Source organism: Lynx canadensis, chromosome B3 (genome assembly GCF_007474595.2).
Source record: "Lynx canadensis isolate LIC74 chromosome B3, mLynCan4.pri.v2, whole genome shotgun sequence".
Classification (NCBI taxonomy): Eukaryota; Metazoa; Chordata; class Mammalia; order Carnivora; family Felidae; genus Lynx; species Lynx canadensis.
The window spans coordinates 146,738,343-146,763,283 of NC_044308.2; the positions used below are offsets into that span (position 1 = coordinate 146,738,343).

Genomic DNA, 24,941 nt, shown 5'->3' on the forward strand with positions numbered 1-24,941 from the left:
GCAGATGTATGGACCAAAAGGGTTTCTTTCACCGCATGTGGATAACGTATCTCTAGTCCCCAAAACACAGGCTACAGGACAGCCAGCCAGTCATCTGAATGCCCTTGCTGTTGTGCAGCTTCTTCTTGGGAATTACCACCTCAGAAAGATGTAGCGCCATGAGGGACGCCCTTGAGAATCCTGGACAGGAGCCAGCACTGCCCAGAGTGCAAATAGTAAGAGGTATGCCCTCAGGGTGACCTGGCCTTCTGCCAGCCTCATGCTCCTGCTCAGGGACATCTGCCAGTGAGAATGGATAAATGGAGGATCCTCAGCAAATCCAGGTCTAGGTAATCTGAGAGAACAGAGGGCTGTGCCAGGTGGCCAGCACCCTGCACCTGGGGGCCACCTGTGGGGTTAGGTAACAGTCACAGGGTGTGGCATTGGGTGACCCTGCACATCAGTTCTGGTGGGGTGGATGTGGGAGAGGCAGGTGGGCCAGTTCAAGAGTGCTCACATGGACATAGTGGGGACTTGGACCCAGAAACACGGCTCTATTCAACACATTCCATCTTTCCTCAAGCTAGTGAATATGGGATATGCATATTTAACACCCTGAACTTCTCTACCAATTCAATGTCCTGTGGTATTGCTGGGTTATTTTCTCTGATTACTTTTCCTCATTATGGAGACCACTGTTTCCTACTTCCTTGGGATGTGTAGGTGGACATTGTCAATTTTACCTTTATAGGTGATGAAAAAAATAGCTTTGTCGTTTTTCGTGTCTCATTCTGGTTAGATTTTAGTTTTGAAGCAATTTGTTTCTTTCAGTTTTTGGTTTCAAGCTTCCTCTGAGTTTACTGAGGAAAACATTTGCCAGTATTCTGTGTGATGCTTGGTGAACTACAAGGTTGTATTTTAGTATTTTTTATGCCAGCTGGTGAGAACAGAAAATACTGCTGACCATATGTGAGCCCCAAGGTTTTTCCACTCTAATCCCTTATTGGGGTTATTTCCAGGCCTCTGGCAGTCTCCTCCCATGCATGTGTCATTCCCTCCTCAGCTGGAGATGCAGGGGAGTTGAGGTAACTTTGGCAGCTTGTACCATGGAATCTGCACATGATCAAAAGACGTTATCAACAATGGAACTCCCTTGTTTGATTAAGTACCCTCTACTACTTTAAAAACCCCTGGGTCAGGCAGAAACCCTCAGAGGTGGCTTTTGGACAAGAGTCTGGATTCTCTCCAGTGGCTGGCCTTCTGAATAAAGCTCAAATTCCTTTCCCACCAAAACTAAAACTTTGAACGTTGACCTTTCCAGCAACAGGCAGCTGAATTTGCGTTTTGATAACAATAAAACAGAGAGTGGAGTGGCAGTTGCCAGGGGCTGGCAGCGAGGGGCAATGAGGGTTAGATATCAAGGGTTGTGATTTTCTGTTATGCAAGACGACTAAGTTCTAGAGGTCTTCTCCACAATGTTACATGTGTAGTTAACAATACTGTATTGTATGGTTAAATTTAGTGAAGAGGGTGGATCTCAGTTTCAGTGAGATCTTACCACAATACACGAGTTTTGCTTCTCACACAAAGTATGCATGGACACACACTCTGTACTGATAAGTGAAAATAATTTTAAAAAAGTACATACTTTGGATCCTAACCCTGAGGATATGCCATTTATAAATATCTTCTTCCACTCCGTAGGTTGCCTTTTAGTTTTGCTTATTGTTTCCTTCACTGTGCAGAAGCTTGGTATTTTGAGGTACTCCCAATAGTGCATATATGTATGTATTTAATTTTATTGTAATATTTTAAATTTAAATACAAGTGTGTTAACCTACAGTGTAGTATTGATTTCAGGTGTAGAATTTAGTGATTCATCACGTACATATAACACCTAGTTCTCATTTCAACAAGTGCCCTTCTTAATGCCCACCCCCCTTTTAGCCCACCTTCCCCACCTCCTTTGGTTTGTTATCTGTATTTAAGAGTCTCTTCCGGTATCCTATTCTCTGTTTTTATCTTATTTTATTTTGCCTTCCCCTATGTTGTGTTTCTTATGTTCCACATACGAGTGAAATCATATGATATTTGACTTTTTCTTACTGACTTATTTCACTTAGGTTAATACATTGTTGTAAATGGCAAGATCTTGTAAATGGCAAGATCTTGCCATTTACAACAACCCACATTGTTGTAAATGGCAAGATTTCATTCTTTTTGATGGCTGAGTAATATTCCATTGTATATATTTACCACATTTTCTTTATGTGTTTGTCTCTTGATGGATATTTGGGCTCTTCCACAATTTGCTTATTGTTGCTAGGGCTTCTGTAAACATTGGGGTGCCTGTGCCACTTCAAATCAGTATTTTGGTATCCTTTGGATAAATACCTAGTAAAGCAATTGCTTGATCACAGGATAGTTCTATTTTTAATTTTTTTTGAGGAATATACACACTATTTTCCAGATTGGCTGAACCAGTTTGCATTCCCACCATGTTAATTTTATCCATCCTTACAGGTGTGAGGTGTTATCTCATTCTGGTTTTGATTTATGTTTCCCTGACCATGAGTGACAATGAGCCTCATTACACGTGTCTTTTCACCATCTGGAAGTCTTCTTTGAAAAATGTCTATTCATGTCTTCTGACCATTTCTTCACCAGATTATTTGTTTTTTTCAATGTCAATGATGCTAGGAACCTGGTCGCTCCAGACCTGACTTATATGGCAGGGGTCTTGTGCCAGTAGGACAAGCAAGCCAAAAAGATGTGAAGCTGTCACCCCCTCTTAAACTGAGCCCTCAGTTTCCAAACTGAGTGAGGAGAGAATCCTGTTTGTCCACACCTGTAGCTGCAGACCTTTGCCCAGAGTTTAGTCCAGGGAAAGGTGGAGCTGGTCCACTAAACCGAGGTGCAGATCTGTTCATGTACAAGTGAATTCATTTCCAGCTGAGTGTGAGGAAGGTCTGGGCCTCATGTTGTGGGAGAGTCAGGTGCAGGAGACAAATGGATTCAGTGGAAGATTCCTAACCTACTCCTGCTTACATGCAGGAGAGAGCCAGAGCCTGGGACAGTGGAGGGAACAGCTCCTGTCAGAACACATATAAGATTATGGCCTCAGCAACTCTCCATTCAGAGGAGTCCGAGGTTGTAGGGTTTAGTCTGTGGAGTGTTGAAACATGAGAGCATTGTTGAACGCAGGACAGCATTCAACATGAGGCAGAGGAACTTATCATGTGAGTGTTGGGCAGAAAGAGATAAAGAAACCCAACCATACACTGTCACCCTGGGCTGGCTGTGTGAATGTCCCAGGCCACACCACCTTTGTAATCTTTGAGACTACAGTCCTTCCCTCCACATCATGTCTCTGATGTTCACCTGGTTTCAGGTGTGCATCAGTAGTGTCACATTTCTCTGGACAAGCATCCTATTGATGGAAGTTTCATACTTGGTTTATTCCTTTATATTTAGAAAGACTTTTGCCTTATTCTTAGCTCTAACAGTAAGAAGGATGCTATAAATATTTACACACCACTTATTTTGTGACCATGGGGTTTCATTCTTTGGGGGCAAATATTTGGGATTGGCATTGCCAGGTTACATGTTAAGTCACCCTTGTACAATTTCATAAGCAACAGCCAAAGATTTTCCAGAGCTGGTGTTTATTTTTCAATCCTTCCTGCATTGTTTGAGGCCCCAAGTGTGCTGGATTCTCACCTGGATGTTGTTGTCAGTGTTGTTTTCATTCCGGAGCCATAGGGATGTGTGTATAGGGCATCTATTGCATTCTTGATTTGAATTTCCTTGACAGTTGATGGCATGAAGAGTCTTCTCCAGTCCGTACCTAATGTGTCTATTACCTCAAGGATAGGACTTCTACTACACAAGGCTTGCTTGTTTTATGGAGGTTTGTTTCCTTGTTTCCTATTGACTGTTGAGGCTTCTTAGCATATTCAAGATGCAGGTCCCTCGGTCTTTATGCAATTTGTGAATATTGTCTCTTACTCTGTAACTTACCTTACAATTGATTGTCACGTGGGCACAAAAACGTATCTGATTTTCACAAAGTGAAATTATACCATTTCTTTTTATGCGTCTTGTGTTCTTAACTATAATTTTTGTTTTCTTGATGATTGATTGCTTGTGACTAATATTTTTTAAAAATGTTTATTCTTGATATATATAAAGAGAGACAGAACGTGAGTGGGAAAAGCAGAGAGTGAGGGAGACAAGGAATCTGAAGCAGGCTCTAGGTTCTGAGCTGTTAGCATAGAGCCTGACAACAGGTCAGTCTCACAAACCCTGACATCAAGACCTCAGCTGAAATCAGAAACTTAACCAACGGAACCACCCAGGCACCCCACTCATTTCTTGATTTACAATGTAACTAAAAGTATTCTTTTTATCTGGTTTATCTCAATGTTGACTTGTTCCCTAATTGGTCTCTGGAGACTTAGTGTTTTGTTGTTTGTTTTTAAGTTTATAGACTCTAGGGACTCATTTTCATCGCATGGTTTTATCATAATATATGGAAATTCTGTTCTCATGCTGAAATTGAAGTCAAATTTCACAAGAATTGCTGTGCTGTGTCTCTTGCGCCAGAATGCTCATCAGATTTCATAGATGTGCTCCTGGGGTCAAAAACATATTTACCTTTCCAGGTGGCGGGCTTTCTTTATGTCTCAGGAGCTGTTGAGCTCTGTGCACACAATCGAGTTCTTGACACAAGATTTTTCCTTTGCAATTCTATGTGAAACCCTGAAAATTCATGTTGTGCATTGTCACTGTCAGACACTTCATGAATAGAACACACTGCAACCGTTTTATCATTTCCTAAAATTATTTTACTCTTCCGTGTTTGGGACTAAAATTTTTCTTCTTCCTTCCAAGGGGAGCTCATATCTGCATTCGTGGAATTCTTCCAGGCTTCTCATCTGTTAATGCGTTTTCAACGTGCTGTTCAGTTTTTACCAATGCATATTTAAGTTTATTTGCACTCTGCCACATTGGGTGATAGGAGCTGTGAGGCAGGCTGCACCATATGGCCTTTTTTATTGTCCCTTTGTAAGTGATCTGTCATATTGAATGTTTATAGAAAACACGTTCATACACCAGTAACAGGAGACATGATTCTTTTCAAAAGAGATGGGAAAGGAAGACAAGGGAACTGAGACAGCAAGTCTGGGGAGGAAACCCAGAACTTCTCAGGAAGCATCAAGTCCCCACACTTTCCAGTTATGTGTATGTGGGTCCCTGCTGAGGCCCAACCTGGGTTCTTGTGCAGGTGTCTGGACAAGCTGCCTATGATGTGTGGGCACAGTGGAGTTGGGAAGGGCAGCTGTAGTTTGAATCCCAGCCCACCTGGCACCGCTGTGAAAATTCATGAGTATGTTAATTAATGTCTACTACCTGTTAGGAATGAAATGAGTAAATGCAAGATGTCAGACTCACTACCTTAGATTCCATGTTCATGACAATTTGTGACAACAATTCTCCCTTCTTTTTTTCCACTTTTTAAATTTTTTAAGTTTGTTTTTAAATTTGTTAGTTAACATATTGTGTAATATTAATTTCAATAGTAGAATTTATTGGTTCATCACTTACATTAACACCCAGTACGCATCACAACACCTGGCCTCCTCAATCCCCATCACCCATTATCCCATCCCCCACACACCTGCCCTCCAGCAACCTTCAGTTTGGTCTCTAACCTTAGAGTTTTTTATGAGTTCTTGCTCTTTTTACCCTTCCCCTAGGATCATCTGTTGTGTTTCTTAAATTCTTCATATGAGGAAATCATATGGTGTTTGTTTTTCATCGACTGACTTACATCGTTTAGCATTATACCCTCTAGATGCATCAACATCTTTGCAAATGGCAAGATCCATTCTTTTTTATGACTGAGTAATATTCCCTTCTGTGCATATAGCTCGTTCATCACTCGGTGGACTTTTGGTCTCTTTCCTCAGTTTGGCTGTCATTGTTAATGCTGCTGTAAACATTGGGGTCATGTGCTTCCTCAAAGCAGAAGTTTTGTATCCTTTGGATGAATCCTTGTAGAGCAATTGCTGGAGTGCAAGTTAGTTTCATTTTTCAGTTTTAAAACTGTTTTCTTCAATGGTCTGGGCACTTTGCATTCCCACCAAGAGTATAAAAGGTTTCCCTTTTCTCCTCATCCTCATCTCCACCTGTTGTTTCCTGAGTTGTAATTGTAGTCATTCTGACATGTGTGCACTCATCTCTCATTGTAGTTTTGATTTGTGTTTCCCTGATGACTGATGCTGAGCATCTTTTCATGTGTCGGTTAGCCATCTGGATGCTTTCTTTGGAAAAATGTCTCCTCATGTCTTCTGTCCATTTATTCACTGGATTCTTTGTATTTTTGGTGTTGATTGTGAGAAGTTCTTTATAGTTTTTTGATAGTAAGCCTTTATCAGATATGTCATTTGCAAACACCTTTTTGAATTCTGTAGGATGCATTTTAGATTAGTTGATTGTTTCTTTAGCTGTGCGGAAGCTTTTTATTTTGATGAGGTCCCAGTAGTTCAAGTTTGCTTTTGTTTCCCTTGCCTCTCGAGACTCGTCTAGTAAGAAGTTACTATGTCTGATGTCCAAGAGTTTGCTGCCTGTGTTCCTCTCTAGGATTTTGATGGTCTCTTGTGTCATATTTAGGTATTTCACCCATTTGGATTTATTTTTGTGTATGGAGTAAGAAAGTGGTCCAGTTTCATTCTTTTGCATGTTCTGGTCCAGTTTTCCCAACACTCTTTGTTGACAAGACTATCTTTTTTTTCCATTACATAGTCTTTCCTACTTCATCCAAGATGAGTTGACCATACATTTGTGAATCTATATCTGGGTTTACTATTCTGTTCTATTTATCTATGTATCTCTTTTGTGCTTGTAGCTTACTGTCTTGATAAGTACAGCTTTGTAATATAGCATGAAATCCATAATCATGAAGTCTCCCGTTTCTTTGTGTAGCATAGACATTTCAACACTACTTGCTCCTTAAATTCATGAACATTGAAGGTGTTTCCATCTCTTTGTGTCATCCTCAGTTTCTTTCACCGTTTTTACTGTTTTCAGAGTATAGATATTTTAACACTTTAGGTATCCTATTATATTTGGTGCAAATGTAAACGGGATGGATTTTTTGATTTATCTTTCTGTTTCTTCATTATTGCTGTGTAGAAATGCAGTAGATTTCACTATGTTGATATTGTATATTGTGACTTTGCTGAATTTGTGTATTAGTTCTTGCAATATTTTGGTGGATTCTTGAGTTTTCTATATAGAGTGTCATGTCATCTGTGAAGAGGGCAAGTTTGACTTCTTCCTTTCCAACTTGAATGCCTTTATTTATTCATTTATTTATTCATTTATTTATTGTCTGTTTTTGAGGATAAGGCTTCCAGTGCTATGTTAAGTACAATGATGGGAGTGGACATCCCTCTTGTGTTCCTGACCGTAAAGGAAAAATTTTTTTTCCCCACTGAGGTATTAGCTGTGGGGTTTTCATGTATGGACTTTATGATGTCGAGGTGTGTTTGCTCTGTCCGTTGTTGAGGGCTTTATCAAGAAAGGATGCTGTACTTTGTCAAATTTTTTTTTGCATCTATTGAGAGGGTCATATCATTTGTATCCTTTCTCTGATTGATGGTATGTATTATATTGATTTATTTGTGACTGTTGAACCATGCTTACAGCCAAGGAATAAATCCCACCTGGTCTTGTTAAAGGATCATTTTAATGTATTGTTGGATTCAATTTGCCAGTATTTTCTTGACAATTGTTGCATTCTTGCTCATTAGGGCTAGTGGCCTGAAAGTCTCATTTTTAGTGGGGTTTAATCTGGTTTGGAACCGTGGTCATACTGGCCTTATAAGAATGAATTTGGAAGTGTTCTTTCCATTTCTATTATTTAGAAGAGTTTGTGAAGACTGGAATATTCTATTCTACTTAAGTAGAATTTTTACACTTTCTTTAAATATCTGGTAGAATTCACCTGGGAAGCTATTTGGCCCTGGACTTTTGTGTGTCAGTAGATTTTTGATTACTGATTCAATTTCTTTGCTCATTATCAGTCTGTTCACGTTTTCTATTTCTTCCTTTTTCAGTTTAGGTAGTTTACATTATTCTGGGAATTTATCCATTTCTTCCAGATTGCCCCATTTGTTGGCATATAAATTTCCAAACTATTTTCTCAGAGTTGTATTTCTGTGGTATTAGTTGCAATCTCTCCTCTCAAATTCTGATTTTATTTACTTTCATCCTTTCTTTTTTGTTTTTGCTAAGTCTGCCCTAAGACTTTGCTAAGTTTGGGTTTTTAATTTTTATTTATTCTTAAAAAAGCAACTTATAGTTTCATTCATCTGTTCTACTGTTTTTGTTTGTTTCTATATCATTTATTTCTTCTCTAATATTTTTTGTTTACCTGTTCCTGCTGGCTTTAGGATTCATGTGCTCTTCTCTTTTTGCTTCTTTAGTTGTAAAGTGGTTGTGTGTTTGAGACTTTTCTTCTTTCTTGAGTTTGGCCGGTACTGCTATACATTTCATCTTCCATCAACTTTGCTGCATCCAGAGGGTTTGGCACTGGCATGTTTTCATTTTCATTTGCTACATGTATTTTTTATTGCTTCTTTATTTTCCTGATAATCTCACTCATTTTTTACTACAGTGTTCTTTAACCTAATGTATTTGTGGTGTTGCCCAAATTTTTCTTGTGGTTGACTTCAAGTTTCATAGTGTTGTGGTTTGAAAATACGCATGGAATGATCTCAGTCTTTTTGTACTTGTAGAGGGCTGATTTGTGACATAGTATGTGATCTGTTCTGGAGAATGTTTCATGTGTACTCAAAACGAATGTGTATTCTGGTGCTTTAGGATGGAATGTTGTGAATATATCTGTTAAGTCCATTCAGTCCATGTGTCTTTGAAAGCCATTGTTTCCTTATTGATTTTCAGCTCAGATTGTCTTTCCATTGCTGTAAGTGGAGTGTTAACGTTCTCTATTATTACTATTGTCTATTATCAATGAGTTTCTTTATGTTTCTTATTAACTGATTTATATATTTCAGTGCTTTCATTTTTGGGTATAAATATTTAAAGCTTTAGATCTTCCAACCCATCTCCCCACCTAGTGGCACAGGGCTCTTATTTTATCTCAGGAGCTCAGGCTTGGTTTCAAAATTCCAAATTGTATGAAGTCAATATGACAGGGACCCCACTGATCCTCTGGGAGAGGGTCTTCATGTGCTGTGGCTGGAGCTGGTTATCCCAGAAGGGCAGTTGCATAAACACTAGGGGCTTGGATTCATGGTGAGGAACAAGAAGACAGCATCTAGTAAGCTTCTCTCAGCCAAGGCTCCTATGCTAATGATTATGGAAGTTTCATGGTGCCTATCAGCTCTCCTGTCACAGGAGAGGCAAAGCCCACTCTCGCAAATACATTCCAAGAAGGGAACTGTCTCTCTCCATGGGAACAAGGAGATACTCAGACCAAAGTACCCCCCATTGACCTCTGTCCTCCTTCTACACAGGAGCTCTGCTATGCCCACCAGGCTTCACCTCAATGATGGCATCGACTTTTAAATATACAGTCTTTGAGCTCCCTGTTTATAGGAGGTTGACTTGTCATGATTAGCTTTATGGGTTATCTTGACTGCGTCATGGGTGCGCAGATTCCCCCAATGTTTCTGTGGATGTCTGTAATGTGTTTCCCAAAGAGATTGGCATTTCCATCCATGGTTTCTTTCTGCATGGGTATCACTTATTCCATTACAGTTCTGAGTAGAATATGATGCAGAGAGAGGAAGAATTCCCTCATTTTTACTTCCCATGTGTTGTTTGAACTGGAACATTGGTCTTCTCTGGCCCTTGTTCTGAGAGTTTCATCATCAGCTCTCCACGTTCTGAGACTAGACACTAGTTTAGAATCAGACAAGATTTACATCACTGGTTTTCCTATGTCTTCAGCTTGTGACAGTAGATCATGGGACTTCGCAACCTATTTAGTCATGGAAACCAATGTCCTTTGGGTTCTGTTCCTCAGGGGAATCTTGACTCATACATGGAGATTGTTTGTCTCTCATTTAGAGTAATAGAATAAAGCTGTAGCTCATTTAAGGTCCTGAGTAGCAAAGTGCTATGATGGAAGGGTCACGTTGTTTGGGATAGGGCTGGGTGAGGATAAGGAGGAGCTGTGGGATCCTGTGGTCCTGGCTGCACAGGGAGTGCATCCGGGGCTCTTGTAAAGGTTTATCAGTTGTGCCTCAGGATATCTGTAATTCACTTATTTAAGGGACAGGAGTAAGCAAGTGCAAACAACTATGTCTTTGTACACGTTAGTGTAGTTTTCCTATGACAACACAGTTGCCAATTCAGAGAGTTAATAGGTAAACACAGAATCATGAAACCAGGGAGGCTCCCTGGGGAAACTGCTGTGTGGAGAGGAAACCCCAGACCCTGACAGGAAACCTTCCTGTAATCTCCATATGCACCTGCGCCTGGGAACACAAACCAGAATTGTGCATAATGTGCACTTCCTGGTGGTGCTGATCCCCTCCTGAAGAGAGGTTTGTGTCTGCGCTCCCAGCAAGGTCCCCTCACTGCACAGTAATATGTGACCGTGTCCTCGGCCCTCAGGTTGTTCATCTGCAGATACAGGGTGTTCTTGGAGTTGTCTCTGGAGATGGTGAATCGACCCTTCACAGATTCTGCATAGCTTGTGCTACTTCCATCAGTATTAATATATGCAACCCACTCCAGCCCCTTTCCTGGAGCCTGGTGAAACCATTTCGTGTAGTAGCTACTGAAGGTGAATCCAGAGGCAACATAGGTGAGTCTCAGGGATCCCCCAGGCTTCAACCAGGTCTCTCCCAGACTCCAATGCTGCATGTCACTCTGGACACCTGCAGACGCAAGATATCTTTGTCAGGAAACTGTCACACATCCACTGTTTCTCACTCATATCCACTCACATACTCAGTGTCTCCTGTTCACCATGAATTACCTTTTAAAAGAGCAACCAGGAAAACCCAGCCAAGCACAGACTCCATGGTGGGGTGTCTGTGTTCTGTCCTGATCACAGAATGGAAACACCTGGTACTCCCTGGGCTGGGGCTCTTCTCCCAGCTGCAGGGTCAGTGCTGGGCTGCCTTTATAAGCACAGAGAGGGCCCCATTTGCATGTTCTCTGACATATATATCAAACTCCAGACTTAGATATGATTCTTGAAAAGTGAACGACAGGGTTAGGGATGCACTTCTAGATTAGTTTGTGTGGGTGGCGGAGTGACAATATGAATAATTCTTTTCTTATTCAGTTTTGCACTTTTACCTTCATTCATGGAGCTTTCAGCATATTCTTTAAGAAAATTTTACCTCAACATCATGATCACGCAGTATTTTATTTTATTTTTTAATATTTGAAGTTTTAGGGGGATTCTAGGGAAGATGGCGGCGTAGGAGGACATTGGGCTTACCGTGTCCTGCTGGTCACTTAGATTCCACCTACACCTGACTAAATAACCCAGAAAACCGCCAGAAGACTAGCAGAACGGAGTCTCCAGAACCAAGCGCAGATGAGAGGCCCACCGAAGAGGGTACGAAGGGTGGAGAGAGGTGGTGCGCGCTCCACGGACTGGTGGGAGGGAGCCGGGACAGAGGGGCGGCCCGACAGCCAAGCAAAGACCCCAAGTCTGACTGGCAAAAGCCGGGGGCCAGATGTAGTGTGTTTGCACAGCAAGCAGGACTTGACATCTGGAAGGTTATAAGTTAACAGCTCTGCTCAGAGAGCGGGAAGGCTGGAGGACAACGGGAGGGAAAGTTGCTGAGCCCCGGGGATGACAGAGCTCAGTTGGGTGGGGAACAAAGGGGCTCTCCAGCGACATCTCCCTCGCCCATCCCCCAGCCAAAATCCCAAAGGGAACCAGTTCCTGCCAGGGAACTTGCTCACACCGGGCAAATGCCAAACGCTGTGCTTCTGCGGATCCATCCTTCCGACGGCAGGCCTGACTCCCTCCCGCTGCTACAGGGACCCTCCCAAAGCAGATCACCTAAGGAGAAACCAGCTAAGCCTGCCCCTGCCACACCCCGTGCACCTTGCCTATCCACCCCAGCTAATAGGCCAGATCCCCAGCACCACAAGCCTGGCAGTGTGCAAGTAGCCCAGATGGGCCGTGTCACCCCACAGTGAATCCTGCCCCTAGGAGAGGGGAAGAGAAAGTACACACCGGTCTAACTGTGGCCCCAGCAGTGGGCTGGGGGAAGACATCAGGTCTGACTGTGGCCCCGCCCACCAACTCCAGTTATTCAAGACAGCACAGGGGAAGTGCCCTGCAGGTATGCACCACTCTGGGGACTATCCAAAATGACCAAAGGGAAGAATTCCCCTCAAAAGAATCTCCAGGAAATAACAACAGCTAACGAACTGATCAAAAAGGATTTAAACAATATAACAGAAAGTGAATTTAGAATAATAGTCATAAAATTAATCGCTGGGCTTGAAAACAGGATAGAGAACAGCAGAGAATCTATTGCTACAGAGATCAAGGGACTAAGGAATAGTCAGGAGGAGCTAAAAAATTTCTATAAACGAGCTGCAAAATAAAATGGAAATGACCACGGCTTGGGTTGAAGAGGCAGAGGAGAGAATAGGTGAACTAGAAGATAAAATTATGGAAAAAGAGGAAGCTGAAAAAAAGAGAGATAAAAAAATCCAGGAGTATGAGGGGAAAATTAGAGAACTAAGTGATGCACTAAGGAGAAATAATATACACATAATTGGTATTCCAGAGGAGGAAGAGAGAGGGAAAGGTGCTGAAGGGGTACTTGAAGAAATAATAGCTGAGAACTTCCCTGAACTGGGGAAGGAAAAAGACATTGAAATCCAAGAGGCACAGAGAACTCCCTTCAGATGTAACTTGAATTCATCTTCTGCACGACACATCATAGTGAAACTGGCAAAATACAAGGATAAAGAGAAAATTCTGAAAGCAGCTAGAGATAAACGTGCCATAACATATAAAGGGAGACCTATAAGACTCGTGACCGATCTCTCTTCTGAAAGTTGGCAGGCCAGAAAGGAATGGCAGGAGATCTTCCATGTGATGAACAGAAAAAATATGCAGCCGGGAATCCTTTATCCAGCAAGTCTGTCATTTAGAATGGAAGGAGAGATAAAGGTCTTCCCAAACAAACAAAAACTGAGGGAATTCATCACCACTAAACCAGCCCTACAAGAGACCCTAGGGGGGATCCTATGAGACAAAGTACCAGAGACATCACTACAAGCATAAAACATACAGACATCACAAAGACGCTAAACCCATATCTTTCTATAGTAACACTGAATGTAAATGGATTAAATGCGCCAACCAAAAGACATAGGGTATCAGAATGGATAAAAAAACAAGACCCATCTATTTGCTGTCTACAAGAGACTCATTTTAGACCTGAGGACACCTTCAGATTGAGAGTGACGGGATGGAGAAATATTTATCATGCTACTGGAGGTCAAAAGAAAGCTGGAGTAGCCATACTGATATCAGACAAACTAGAATTTAAATTAAAGGCTGTAACAAGAGATGAAGAAGGGCATTATATAATAATCACAGGATCTATCCATCAGGAAGAGCTAACAATTATAAATGTCTATGCACCAAATACGAAGCCCCCAAATATATAAAACAATTACTCATAAACATAAGCAACCGTCTTGATAAGAATGTCGTAATTGCAGGGGACTTTAACACTACACTTACAGAAATGGATAGATCATCTAGACACACAGTCAATAAAGAAGCAAGGGCCCTGAATGATACATTGGATCAGATGGACTTGACATATATTTAGAAGTCTGTATCCCAAAGCAACAGAATATACTTTCTTCTCGAGTACACATGGAACATTCTCCAAGATAGATCACATACCGAGTCACAAAACAGCCCTTCATAAATACACAAGAATTGAAATGATACCATGCATACTTTCAGACCACAATGCTATGAAGCTTCAAATCAACCACAGGAAAAAGTCTGGAAAACCTCCAAAAGGGTGGAGGTTAAAGAACACCCTACTAAACAATGAATGGGTCAACCAGGCAATTAGAGAAGAAATTAAAAAATATATGGAAACAAACAAAAATGAAAAAACAACAATCCAAATGCTTTGGGATGCAGCGAGGACAGTCCTGAGAGGAAAATACATTGCAATGCAGGCCTATTGCAAGAAACAAGAAAAATCCCCCATACAAAATCTAACAGCACACCTAAAGGAAATAGAAGCAGAGCAACAAAGACAGCCTAAACCCAGCAGAAGAAGAGAAATAATAAAGACCAGAGCAGAAATAAACAATATAGAATCTAAAAAAAAAACTGTAGAGCAGATCAACGAAACCAAGAGTTGGTTTTTTGAAAAAATAAACAAATTTGATAAACCTCTAGCCAGGCTTCTCAAAAAGAAAAGGGAGATGACAGAAAGCTCTCGAGGAACTGGGAACCTCGAGCAGAGCATGGAACCTAGAGTTTGCTTGGCGTTTTGAGGACTGGCTGCCTGGCTACACTGCGGTTCTGGTCAAGCCGAGCATTTAAAGGGATCCGGAAGTTTGTCCTGCTGAGGAGGCAGTCAGGGGCGGCTCCATCTTGGGCCTACAGGTTTATTTCACCTGTGCCTTCAAACTTTTATTAACGTATTCCAAGTGCATTTGTGGAAGACGTACTGGACGGGTCAGCGTAGATGGTGTGGAGCAGGAAAGGTTCGTGCAGCCTAGTGGGTAACTTCACTGCTGCGTTCACAAGCCTGTCCTGGAGACCAGCACTTAAACAATTAACTTGTAACACGGAGGCTGCCTGCATATATAGACTCTTTCCTCCGCCAACTTATTGCCACTTACATTAAATACATTATATGGCGGAGGCGCAGGAAGATGGCGGCGTAGGAGGACGCTGGGCTCACCGCGCGTCCTGCTGATCACTTAGATTCCACCTACACCTGCCTAAATAACCCAGAAAACCGCCAGAGGATTAGCAGAACGGAGTCACCGGACCCAAGTGCAGACGAGAGGCCCACGGAAGAGGGTAGGAAGGGCGGCGAGGCGGTGCGGGCTCCAGGGACCGGCGGGAGGGAGCCGGGGCGGAGGGGCGGCTCGCCGGCCAAGCAGAGCCCTCGAGTCCGGCTTGCAAAAGCGGAGGGGCCTGACGGACTGTGTTCCGACAGCAAGCACGACTTAGCGTCTGGGAGGTCATAAGTTAACAGCTCTGCTCGGAAAGCGGGAAGGCTGGAGGACAAAGGGAGGGTGAGCTGCGGAGCCCCCGGACGACAGAGCTCAGTTTGGCGGGGAACAAAGGCGCTCGCCAGCGCCATCTCCCCCGCCCATCCCCCAGCCAAAATCCCAAAGGGAACCTGTTCCGGCCAGGGAAATTGCTCGCTCCGCGCAAACACCCAACTCTGTGCTTCTGCGGAGCCAAACCTCCTGCAGCGGATCTGACTCCCTCCGGCTGCCACAGGGCCCCTCCTGAAGTGGATCACCTAAGGAGAAGCGAGCTAAGCCTGCCCCCCCTCCCGCCGTGCACCTTGCCTTCCCACCCCAGCTAATACGCCAGATCCCCAGCATCACAAGCCTGGCAGTGTGCAAGTAGCCCAGACGGGCCACGCCACCCCACAGTGAATCCCACCCCTAGGAGAGGGGAAGAGAAGGCACACACCAGTCTGACTGTGGCCCCAGCGGTGGGCTGGGGGCAGACATCAGGACTGACTGCGGCCCCGCCCACCAACTCCAGTTATACACCACAGCACAGGGGAAGTGCCCTGCAGGTCCTCACCACACCAGGGACTATCCAAAATGACCAAACGGAAGAATTCCCCTCAGAAGAATCTCCAGGAAATAACAACAGCTAATGAGCTGATCAAAAAGGATTTAAATAATATAACAGAAAGTGAATTTAGAATAATAGTCATAAAATTAATCGCTGGGCTGGAAAACAGTATACAGGACAGCAGAGAATCTCTTGCTACAGAGATCAAGGGACTAAGGAACAGTCACGAGGAGCTGAAAAACGCTTTAAAGGAAATGCAAAACAAAATGCAAACCACCACAGCTCGGATGGAAGAGGCAGAGGAGAGAATAGGTGAACTAGAAGATAAAGTTATGGAAAAAGAGGAAGCTGAGAAAAAGAGAGATAAAAAAATCCAGGAGTATGAGGGGAAAATTAGAGAACTAAGTGATACACTAAAAAGAAATAATATACGCATAATTGGTATTCCAGAGGAGGAAGAGAGAGGGAAAGATGCTGAAGGGGTACTTGAAGAAATAATAGCTGAGAACTTCCCTGAACTGGGGAAGGAAAAAGGCATTGAAATCCAAGAGGCACAGAGAACTCCCTTCAGACGTAACTTGAATCGATCTTCTGCACGACATATCATAGTGAAACTGGCAAAATACAAGGATAAAGAGAAAATTCTGAAAGCAGCAAGGGGTAAACGTGCCCTCACATATAAAGGGAGACCTATAAGACTCGTGACGGATCTCTCTTTTGAAACTTGGCAGGCCAGAAAGAATTGGCACGAGATTTTCAGGGTGCTAGACAGCAAAAATATGCAGCCGAGAATCCTTTATCCAGCAAGTCTGTCATTTAGAATAGAAGGAGAGATAAAGGTCTTCCCAAACAAACAAAAACTGAAGGAATTTGTCACCACTAAACCAGCCCTACAAGAGATCCTAAGGGGGACCCTGTGAGACAAAGTACCAGAGACATCACTACAAGCATAAAACATACAGACATCACAATGACTCTAAACCCGTATCTTTCTATAATAACACTGAATGTAAACGGATTAAATGCGCCAACCAAAAGACATAGGGTATCAGAATGGATAAAAAAACAAGACCCATCTATTTGCTGTCTACAAGAGACTCATTTTAGACCTGAGGACACCTTTAGATTCAGAGTGAGGGGATGGAGAACTATTTATCATGCTACTGGAAGCCAAAAGAAAGCTGGAGTAGCCATACTTATATCAGACAAACTAGACTTTAAATTAAAGGCTGTAACAAGAGATGAAGAAGGACATTATATAATAGTTACAGGGTCTACCCATCAGGAAGAGCTAACAATTATAAATGTCTATGCGCCGAATACCGGAGCCCCCAAGTATATAAAACAATTACTCATAAACAGAAGCAACCTTATTGATAAGAATGTGGTAATTGCAGGGGACTTTAACACCCCACTTACAGAAATGGATAGATCATCTAGACACACAGTCAATAAAGAAACAAGGGCCCTGAATGAGACATTGGATCAGATGGACTTGACAGATATATTTAGAACTCTGCATCCCAAAGCAACAGAATATACTTTCTTCTCGAGTGCACATGGAACATTCTCCAAGATAGATCATATACTGGGTCACAAAACAGCCCTTCATAAGTTTACAAGAATTGAAATTATACTATGCATACTTTCAGACCACAATGCTATGAAGCTTGAAATCAACCACAGGAAAAAGTCTGGAAAACCTCCAAAAGCGTGGAGGTTAAAGAACACCCTACTAACGAATGAGTGGGTCAACCAGGCAATTAGAGAAGAAATCAAAAAATATATGGAAACAAACGAAAATGAAAATACAACAATCCAAACGCTTTGGGACGCAGCGAAGGCAGTCCTGAGAGGAAAATACATTGCAATCCAGGCCTATCTCAAGAAACAAGAAAAATCCCAAATACAAAATCTAACAGCACACCTAAAGGAAATAGAAGCAGAACAGCAAAGGCAGCCTAAACCCAGCAGAAGAAGAGAAATAATAAAGATCAGAGCAGAAATAAACAATATAGAATCTAAAAAAACTGTAGAGCAGATCAACGAAACCAAGAGTTGGTTTTTTGAAAAAATAAACAAAATTGACAAACCTCTAGCCAGGCTTCTCAAAAAGAAAAGGGAGATGACCCAAATAGATAAAATCATGAATGAAAATGGAATTATTACAACCAATCCCTCAGAGATACAAACAATTATCAGGGAATACTATGAAAAATTATATGCCAACAAATTGGACAACCTGGAAGAAATGGACACATTCCTGAACACCCACAGTCTTCCAAAACTCAATCAGGAGGAAGTAGAAAGCTTGAACAGACCCATAACCAGCGAAGAAATTGAATCAGTTATCAAAAATCTCCCAACAAATAAGAGTCCAGGACCAGATGGCTTCCCAGGGGAGTTCTACCAGACGTTTAAAGCAGAGATAATACCTATCCTTCTCAAGCTATTCCAAGAAATAGAAAGGGAAGGAAAACTTCCAGACTCATTCTATGAAGCCAGTATTACTTTGATTCCTAAACCAGACAGAGACCCAGTAAAAAAAGAGAACTACAGGCCAATATCCCTGATGAATATGGATGCAAAAATTCTCAATAAGATACTAGCAAATCGAATTCAACAGCATATAAAAAGAATTATTCACCATGATCAAGTGGGATTCATTCCTGGGATGCAGGGCTGGTTCAACATTCGCAAATCAATCAACGTGATACATCACATTAACAAAAAAAAAGAGAAGAACCATATGATCCTGTCAATCGATGCAGAAAAGGCCTTTGACAAAATCCAGCACCCTTTCTTAATAAAAACCCTTGAGAAAGTCGGGATAGAAGGAACATACTTAAAGATCATAAAAGCCATTTATGAAAAGCCCACAGCTAACATCATCCTCAACGGGGAAAAACTGAGAGCTTTTTCCCTGAGATCAGGAATACGACAGGGATGCCCACTCTCACCGCTGTTGTTTAACATAGTGCTGGAAGTTCTAGCATCAGCAATCAGACAACAAAAGGAAATCAAAGGCATCAAAATTGGCAAAGATGAAGTCAAGCTTTCGCTTTTTGCAGATGACATGGTATTATACATAGAAAATCCGATAGACTCCACCAAAAGTCTGCTAGAACTGATACATGAATTCAGCAAAGTTGCAGGATACAAAATCAATGTCCAGAAATCAGTTGCATTCTTATACACTAACAATGAAGCAACAGAAAGACAAATAAAGAAACTGATCCCATTCACAATTGCACCAAGAAGCATAAAATACCTAGGAATAAATCTAACCAAAGATGTAAAGGATCTGTATGCTGAAAACTATAGAAAGCTTATGAAGGTAATTGAAGAAGACTTAAAGAAATGGAAAGACATTCCCTGCTCATGGATTGGAAAAATAAATATTGTCAAAATGTCAATACTACCCAAAGCTATCTACACATTCAATGCAATCCCAATCAAAATTGCACCAGCATTCTTCTCGAAACTAGAACAAGCAATCCTAAAATTCATATGGAACCACAAAAGGCCCCGAATAGCCAAAGGAATTTTGAAGAAGAAGACCAAAGCAGGAGGCATCACAATCCCAGACTTTAGCCTCTACTACAAAGCTGTCATCATCAAGACAGCATGGTATTGGCACAAAAACAGACACACAGACCAATGGAATAGAATAGAAACCCCAGAACTAGACCCACAAACGTATGGCCAACTCATCTTTGACAAAGCAGGAAAGAACATCCAATGGAAAAAAGACAGCCTCTTTAACAAATGGTGCTGAGAGAACTGGACAGCAACATGCAGAACATTTTTATTTATTCTTACAAAAACCAACTTATAGTTTCATTCATCTGTTCTACTGTTTTTCTTTGTTTCTATATCATTTATTTCTGCTCTAATCTTTTTGTTTACCTGCTCCTGCTGGCTTTAGGGTTCATTGTCTGGCCTTTTTCTAGCTCCTTTAGTTGTAAAGGGGTTGTGTGTTTGAACTTTTCTTCTTTCTTGAGCTTGGCCTGTACTGCTACACATTTCACTCTTCCATCAAGTTTGCTGCATCCAGATGGTTTGGAACTGGAATGTTTTCATTTTCATTTGCTTCTATGTATTTTGTATTGCTTCTGTAATTTCCTGAAAATCTCATTCAGCTTTTACACAATGTTCTTTAACCTAATGTATTGGTGGTGTTGCCCAAATTTTTTTGTGGTTGACTTCAAGTTTCATAGTGTTGTGGTTTGAAAATGCGCATGGAATGATCTCAATCTTTTTGTACTTGTAGAGGGCTGATTTGTGGCAGATTATGTGATCTGTTCTGGAGAATGTTCCATGCGCACTCAAAAAGAATGTGTATTCTGGTGCTTTAGGATGGAATGTTCTGAATATAACTGTTAAGTCCATTCAGTCTGTGTGTCTTTGAAAGCCATTGTTTCCTTATTGATTTTCAGCTCAGATTGTCCATTGCTGTAAGTGGAGTGTTAATGTTCTCTATTATTACTATTGTCTATTATCAATGAGTTTATGTCTCTTATTAACTGATTTATATATTTCAGTGCTTACATTTTTTGGGTATAAATATTTAAAGCTTTACATCTTCTTGTTGGATAGACCTCTTTATGATGATATACTGCCTTCCTGATCTCTTGTAATGAACTTTGGTTTGAAATCTAGGTAGTGTGATATGAGTATGGCACTGAAACTTTCTTTTGACGTCCACTAGCATGATAAATTGTTCTACCTCCCCTCATTTTCAATCTATAGGTATTTTAAGTTGAACATGACTCAATTGCATGCAGTGTATAGGAGGATCTTGTACATGTTTTTATCCATTCTGATATCCTATGTCTTTTGATTGGAGCATGTTGCACTTTACATTCACAGTGATTATTGATAGACATAAAATTAGTGCCATTGTAATACCTCTAGAGTGATTGTTTCCGGAGATTTTCTCTGTTTATTCCTAGTCTTTGTTACTCTGTTTATTCCTAGATGTCTGTGATGTGTTCCAGAAGAAAATGGGATTTCCATCCATGGTTTCTGTCTGCCTGGGCACCACCCATTCCATTAAGGTTGTGAATAGAATCTGATGCAGATGGAGGAAGAATTCCCTCCTAGTCTTCCTTCCCACTCAAAGAGTCCCCTTTAATTTCTCTCACGGCTGATTTAGAGACCATGAACTTCTTTGGTTTTTGTTTGTCTTGGAAATTCTATCACTCCTTGTATCTGAATGACTGCCTTACTGGAGAAACTATTCTTGGCTGTGTAATTTTCAATTGCACATGTTGAGGATATGACTCCACTCCCTACTTGCATGAAGGTGTCTGTGGAGACAACTGCCATTGTGTTTTTAATCTTCCCTTGTTAGTTAGCGACTTCTTTTGTGTTGCTGCTTTTAGGGTTTTTCTTTATCTGAATGTTTTGCCATTCTTCCTATGATATGTCTCAGAGTTGGCCTGCTGTTATTTTATTTTATTTTTTTATTTTAATGGGTGTTCTCTCTGCCTCCTAGATGTGGACATCTGTTTCCTTCCCCAGCTTGTGGAAATTTCCTCTATAATTCACTCAGATAAAACGTATCCCTCTTTTTCTCCACTTCTTTTGGGACTCCTTTCAAAAGAATGTTATTACAGTTTATGGAGTTGCTGATTTCCCTAAGTTTGTGATGCAATATTTTAATTTTCCTCTTCCTCCCAGCTTCATTTCCCCCATAATTTTATCTTCAATGTGCCTTTCTCATTCATCTGCCTCTTTCAGCCTTGAGGTCATTATATCCAATCAATTTCACATCTCGGTTACAACATTTAAAATTTCATCCTGACTAGGTTTTAGGTCTTTTCTGTTTGCAGTAAGGGTATCCCTCATGTTTCATATATTTTCCTCAAGCACAGCTGGTATCCTTATGATACTTTTTAAAATCCTGTTTCATTATAAGAGTTTTTAGAAATTGTTTGAAACATATTATTTGTATGTGTTTTAATTATATCCCTCACAATGACCTTTTATCGTTTTTTATTTTAGGATGAATTCCTCAATCATGTTGTTGTCTATGTCTCTGCCTTCTTAAATGTTTTAGAAAATCCTGTTATCTTTTCTGCTTCTAGGGTAGTATCTTTATTGAGAAGTGTTCACATACTGTCCAGGGCCTGACATTTCATGAAGCATTTGTTTTATGTTCCATGGCACTGTACTGTCGTGTTTTGGCTGCTCTGTCCCTCAGTACAGTCCTCTGCAGAGTTTCTCCTTGCCTTCAGTGGGGAATGTTGGACTTTGTCCCCAGTGTTGTGAGTTTTAACTAGGTGAGTTTGGTCTGCTTGTTAAAAGAGGCTAATTCCTATCTCCCCTAGAGGTGAAGCTATGCCTCATTATATGGTCAGTTGACTTGGTGCCTGTGGGTGTATACGGTGGTCTTTGGAGGGAGGGGTGCAGTGGTGGTCTGGTTGCCAGGCACTCTTTCCTAGTAAGCAAGCACTTGATGGGAGCAGGAGTAGGTGGAGCTTGGTGTTAGTGGCTCAGCTTCCACTGGGGATGCTGTGCTGCTGAGTGAAACCTGTCAATGTTGATTGGTGGGAGGAAATATTGGCGTCAGCTCCCTCTCTAGTCCCTGGAGTTGGAGTTCCCAGTCTCCCCTGTTCAGGAAGCCCTCACACAGAGAGAACACTTGTGGGTCCCAGGCTTCCATCAGAATTGCTTTCACCCTGTCTGTGTCCAAGCCATTGGCCCATCTGGTGGCACAGGGTGGCACAGCCCTCGTGGCACAGGGCTCTTACATTTTATCTCAGGAGCTCTAGCTGGGTTTGAAAACTCCAAATTATGTGAACTCACTATGTCAGGGACCCCACTGATCCTCTGGGAGAGGGTATTGATGTGCTCTGCCTGATTTAGCCCAGAGTTGGTTTACCCCAGAAGATCAGTTGCATGAATACTAGGGGCTTGGAGTTCATGGTGAAGAACAACAAGAAGACAGTGTCCAGTTAGCTGCTCTCAGAAGAGGCTCCTATGCTAATGATCAGGGAATTTTAATGGTGCCTGTCAGCTCTACTGTCCTATGAGAGGCAATGCCCCATCTCCCAAACGCACTCCAAGAAGGGAATTGTCTCTCCCGATGCAACCCAGGGGATACTCAGACTACAGTTCCCTTTATGGGCCTCTCCCCTCCTTCACAGGAGCACTGCTATGCCCACCAGGCTCCACCCCAATGATGGAATCGACTTAAATCTTCAGTCTTTGAGCTCCACGTTTACAGGAGGTTGACTTTTCATGATTAACTTTATAGGTTATCTTGACTGCGTCATGGGTGCCCAGATTCACCACTGTTTCTGTGGATGTCTGTGATGTGTTCCAGAAGAGAATGGGATTTCCATCCATGGTTTCTGTCTGCCTGGGAACCACCCATTCCATTAAGTTTGTGAATAGAATCTGATGCAGATGGAGGAAGAATTCCCTCATTTTTGCTTCCCATGTGCTTGTTTGAACTGGAATATTGGTCTCCTCTGGCCCTTTTTCTGAGAGTTACATCATCAGCTTTCCACGTTCTGAGATTAGACACTAGTTCAGAATCAGACAAGAATTACATCACTGGTTTTCCTGGGTCTTCAGCTTGTGACAGTAGATCATGGGACTTCTCAACCTCTTTTGTCATGGAAACTAATGTACTTTGGGTTCCTTTGCTCAAGGGAATCCTGACTAATAATACATGGAGATGATTTATCTCTCATTTAGAGGAATTGAATAAAGCTGTAGCTCACTTAAAGTCCTGAGTTGCAAGTGCCAGGAGGGAAGTGTGACGTTGTTTGACTGGGTCCAGGGCTGGGTGAGGATAAGGAGGAGCTGTGGGATCCTGTGGTCCTGGCTGCACAGGAAGTGCATCTGGGACTCCTGTAACGGTTCAGCTATTGTACCTCAGGAAATGTGTAATTCACTCATGTTGTTGGACCAGAGTAAGCAAGGGCAAACAACTGTGTCTTTGTGCATGCTAGTGTAGTTTTCCTATGACAACACAGTTGCTAATTCAGACGTTAATAGGTAAACACAGAATCATAAAACCAGGGAGGCTCCCTGGGGAAACTGCTGTGTGGAGAGGAAGCCCCAGACCCTGACAGGAAACCTTCCTGTAACCTCCATATGCACCTGCTCTTGGGCACTCAAAGCAGAATTGTGCATAGTGTGCATCCCCCGGTGGTGCTGATCCCCTCCTGCAGGGAGGTTTGTGTCTGGGCTCCCAGTGAGGTCCCCTCACCGTGTCTCTCACACAGTAATACGTGGCCGTGTCCTCGGTCTTCAGGCTGTTCATCTGCAGATACAGCGTGTTCTTGGAGTTGTCTCTGGAGATGGTGAATTGGTCCTTCATGGAGTCTGCATAGTTTGTGCTACCTCCACTACCACTAATTTCTGCGACCCACTGCAGCCCCTTCCCTGGAGCCTGGCGGACCCAGCTCATCCAATAGCCACTGAAGGTGTATCCAGAGGCTACACAGGTGAGTCTCAGGGACCCCCCAGGCTTCACCAGGTCTCCCCCAGACTCCACCAGCTGCACGTCACACTGGACACCTACAGACACAAGACATGTTGGTCAGGAAACTGTCACACATCCACTGGTTCTCACTCATATCCACTCACATACTCAGTGTCTCCCGTTCACCATAAATTACCTTTCAAAAGAGCAACCAGGAAAACCCAGCCCAGAACAAACTCCATGGTGAGGTTTCTGTGTTCTGTCCTGATCACAGAATGGGAACACCTGGGACTCCCGGGACTGGGGCTCCTCTCCCAGCTGCAGGGTCGGGGCTGAGCTGGGTTTATCATCACGGAGAGGGCCCTATTTGCATGTCCTCTGACATATATATCAAACTCCACACTTAGACTTGATTCTTTAAGAGTGAACGACAGGGTTAGGGACGCACTTCTACATTAGTTTGTGTGAATGGTGGTGTGACAATATGAAGAATTCTTTTTCTTTTTTTCAGTTTTGGAGTTTTACCTTTATTAATGGAGTTTTCGGCATAATGTTTAAGAAATTTTTACCTCAACGTCATGATCACTCAGTATTTTCTTTTTTAATATATATTATTTTTATTATTTAGTTAGTTTTATTAATTAAAATTTATATCCAAATTAGCATATAGTCCAACAATGATTTCAGGATTAGATTCCT

The 24,941-nt window shown here is 42.0% G+C and overlaps 2 gene segments (V, D, J or C); both read right to left on the reverse strand.

Annotated features, from left to right (window-relative positions):
* Window positions 1-52: 52 nt before the first annotated feature.
* LOC116737921 lies at window positions 53-11,094 on the reverse strand. The segment is given in 3 exon segments: window positions 53-279; window positions 10,485-10,895; window positions 10,997-11,094. Coding segments are annotated over 3 exon segments (684 nt in total).
* Window positions 11,095-16,902: 5,808 nt separating this feature from the next.
* On the reverse strand, window positions 16,903-24,570 carry LOC115508063. The segment is given in 3 exon segments: window positions 16,903-16,908; window positions 24,039-24,337; window positions 24,439-24,570. Coding segments are annotated over 3 exon segments (351 nt in total).
* Window positions 24,571-24,941: the final 371 nt, after the last annotated feature.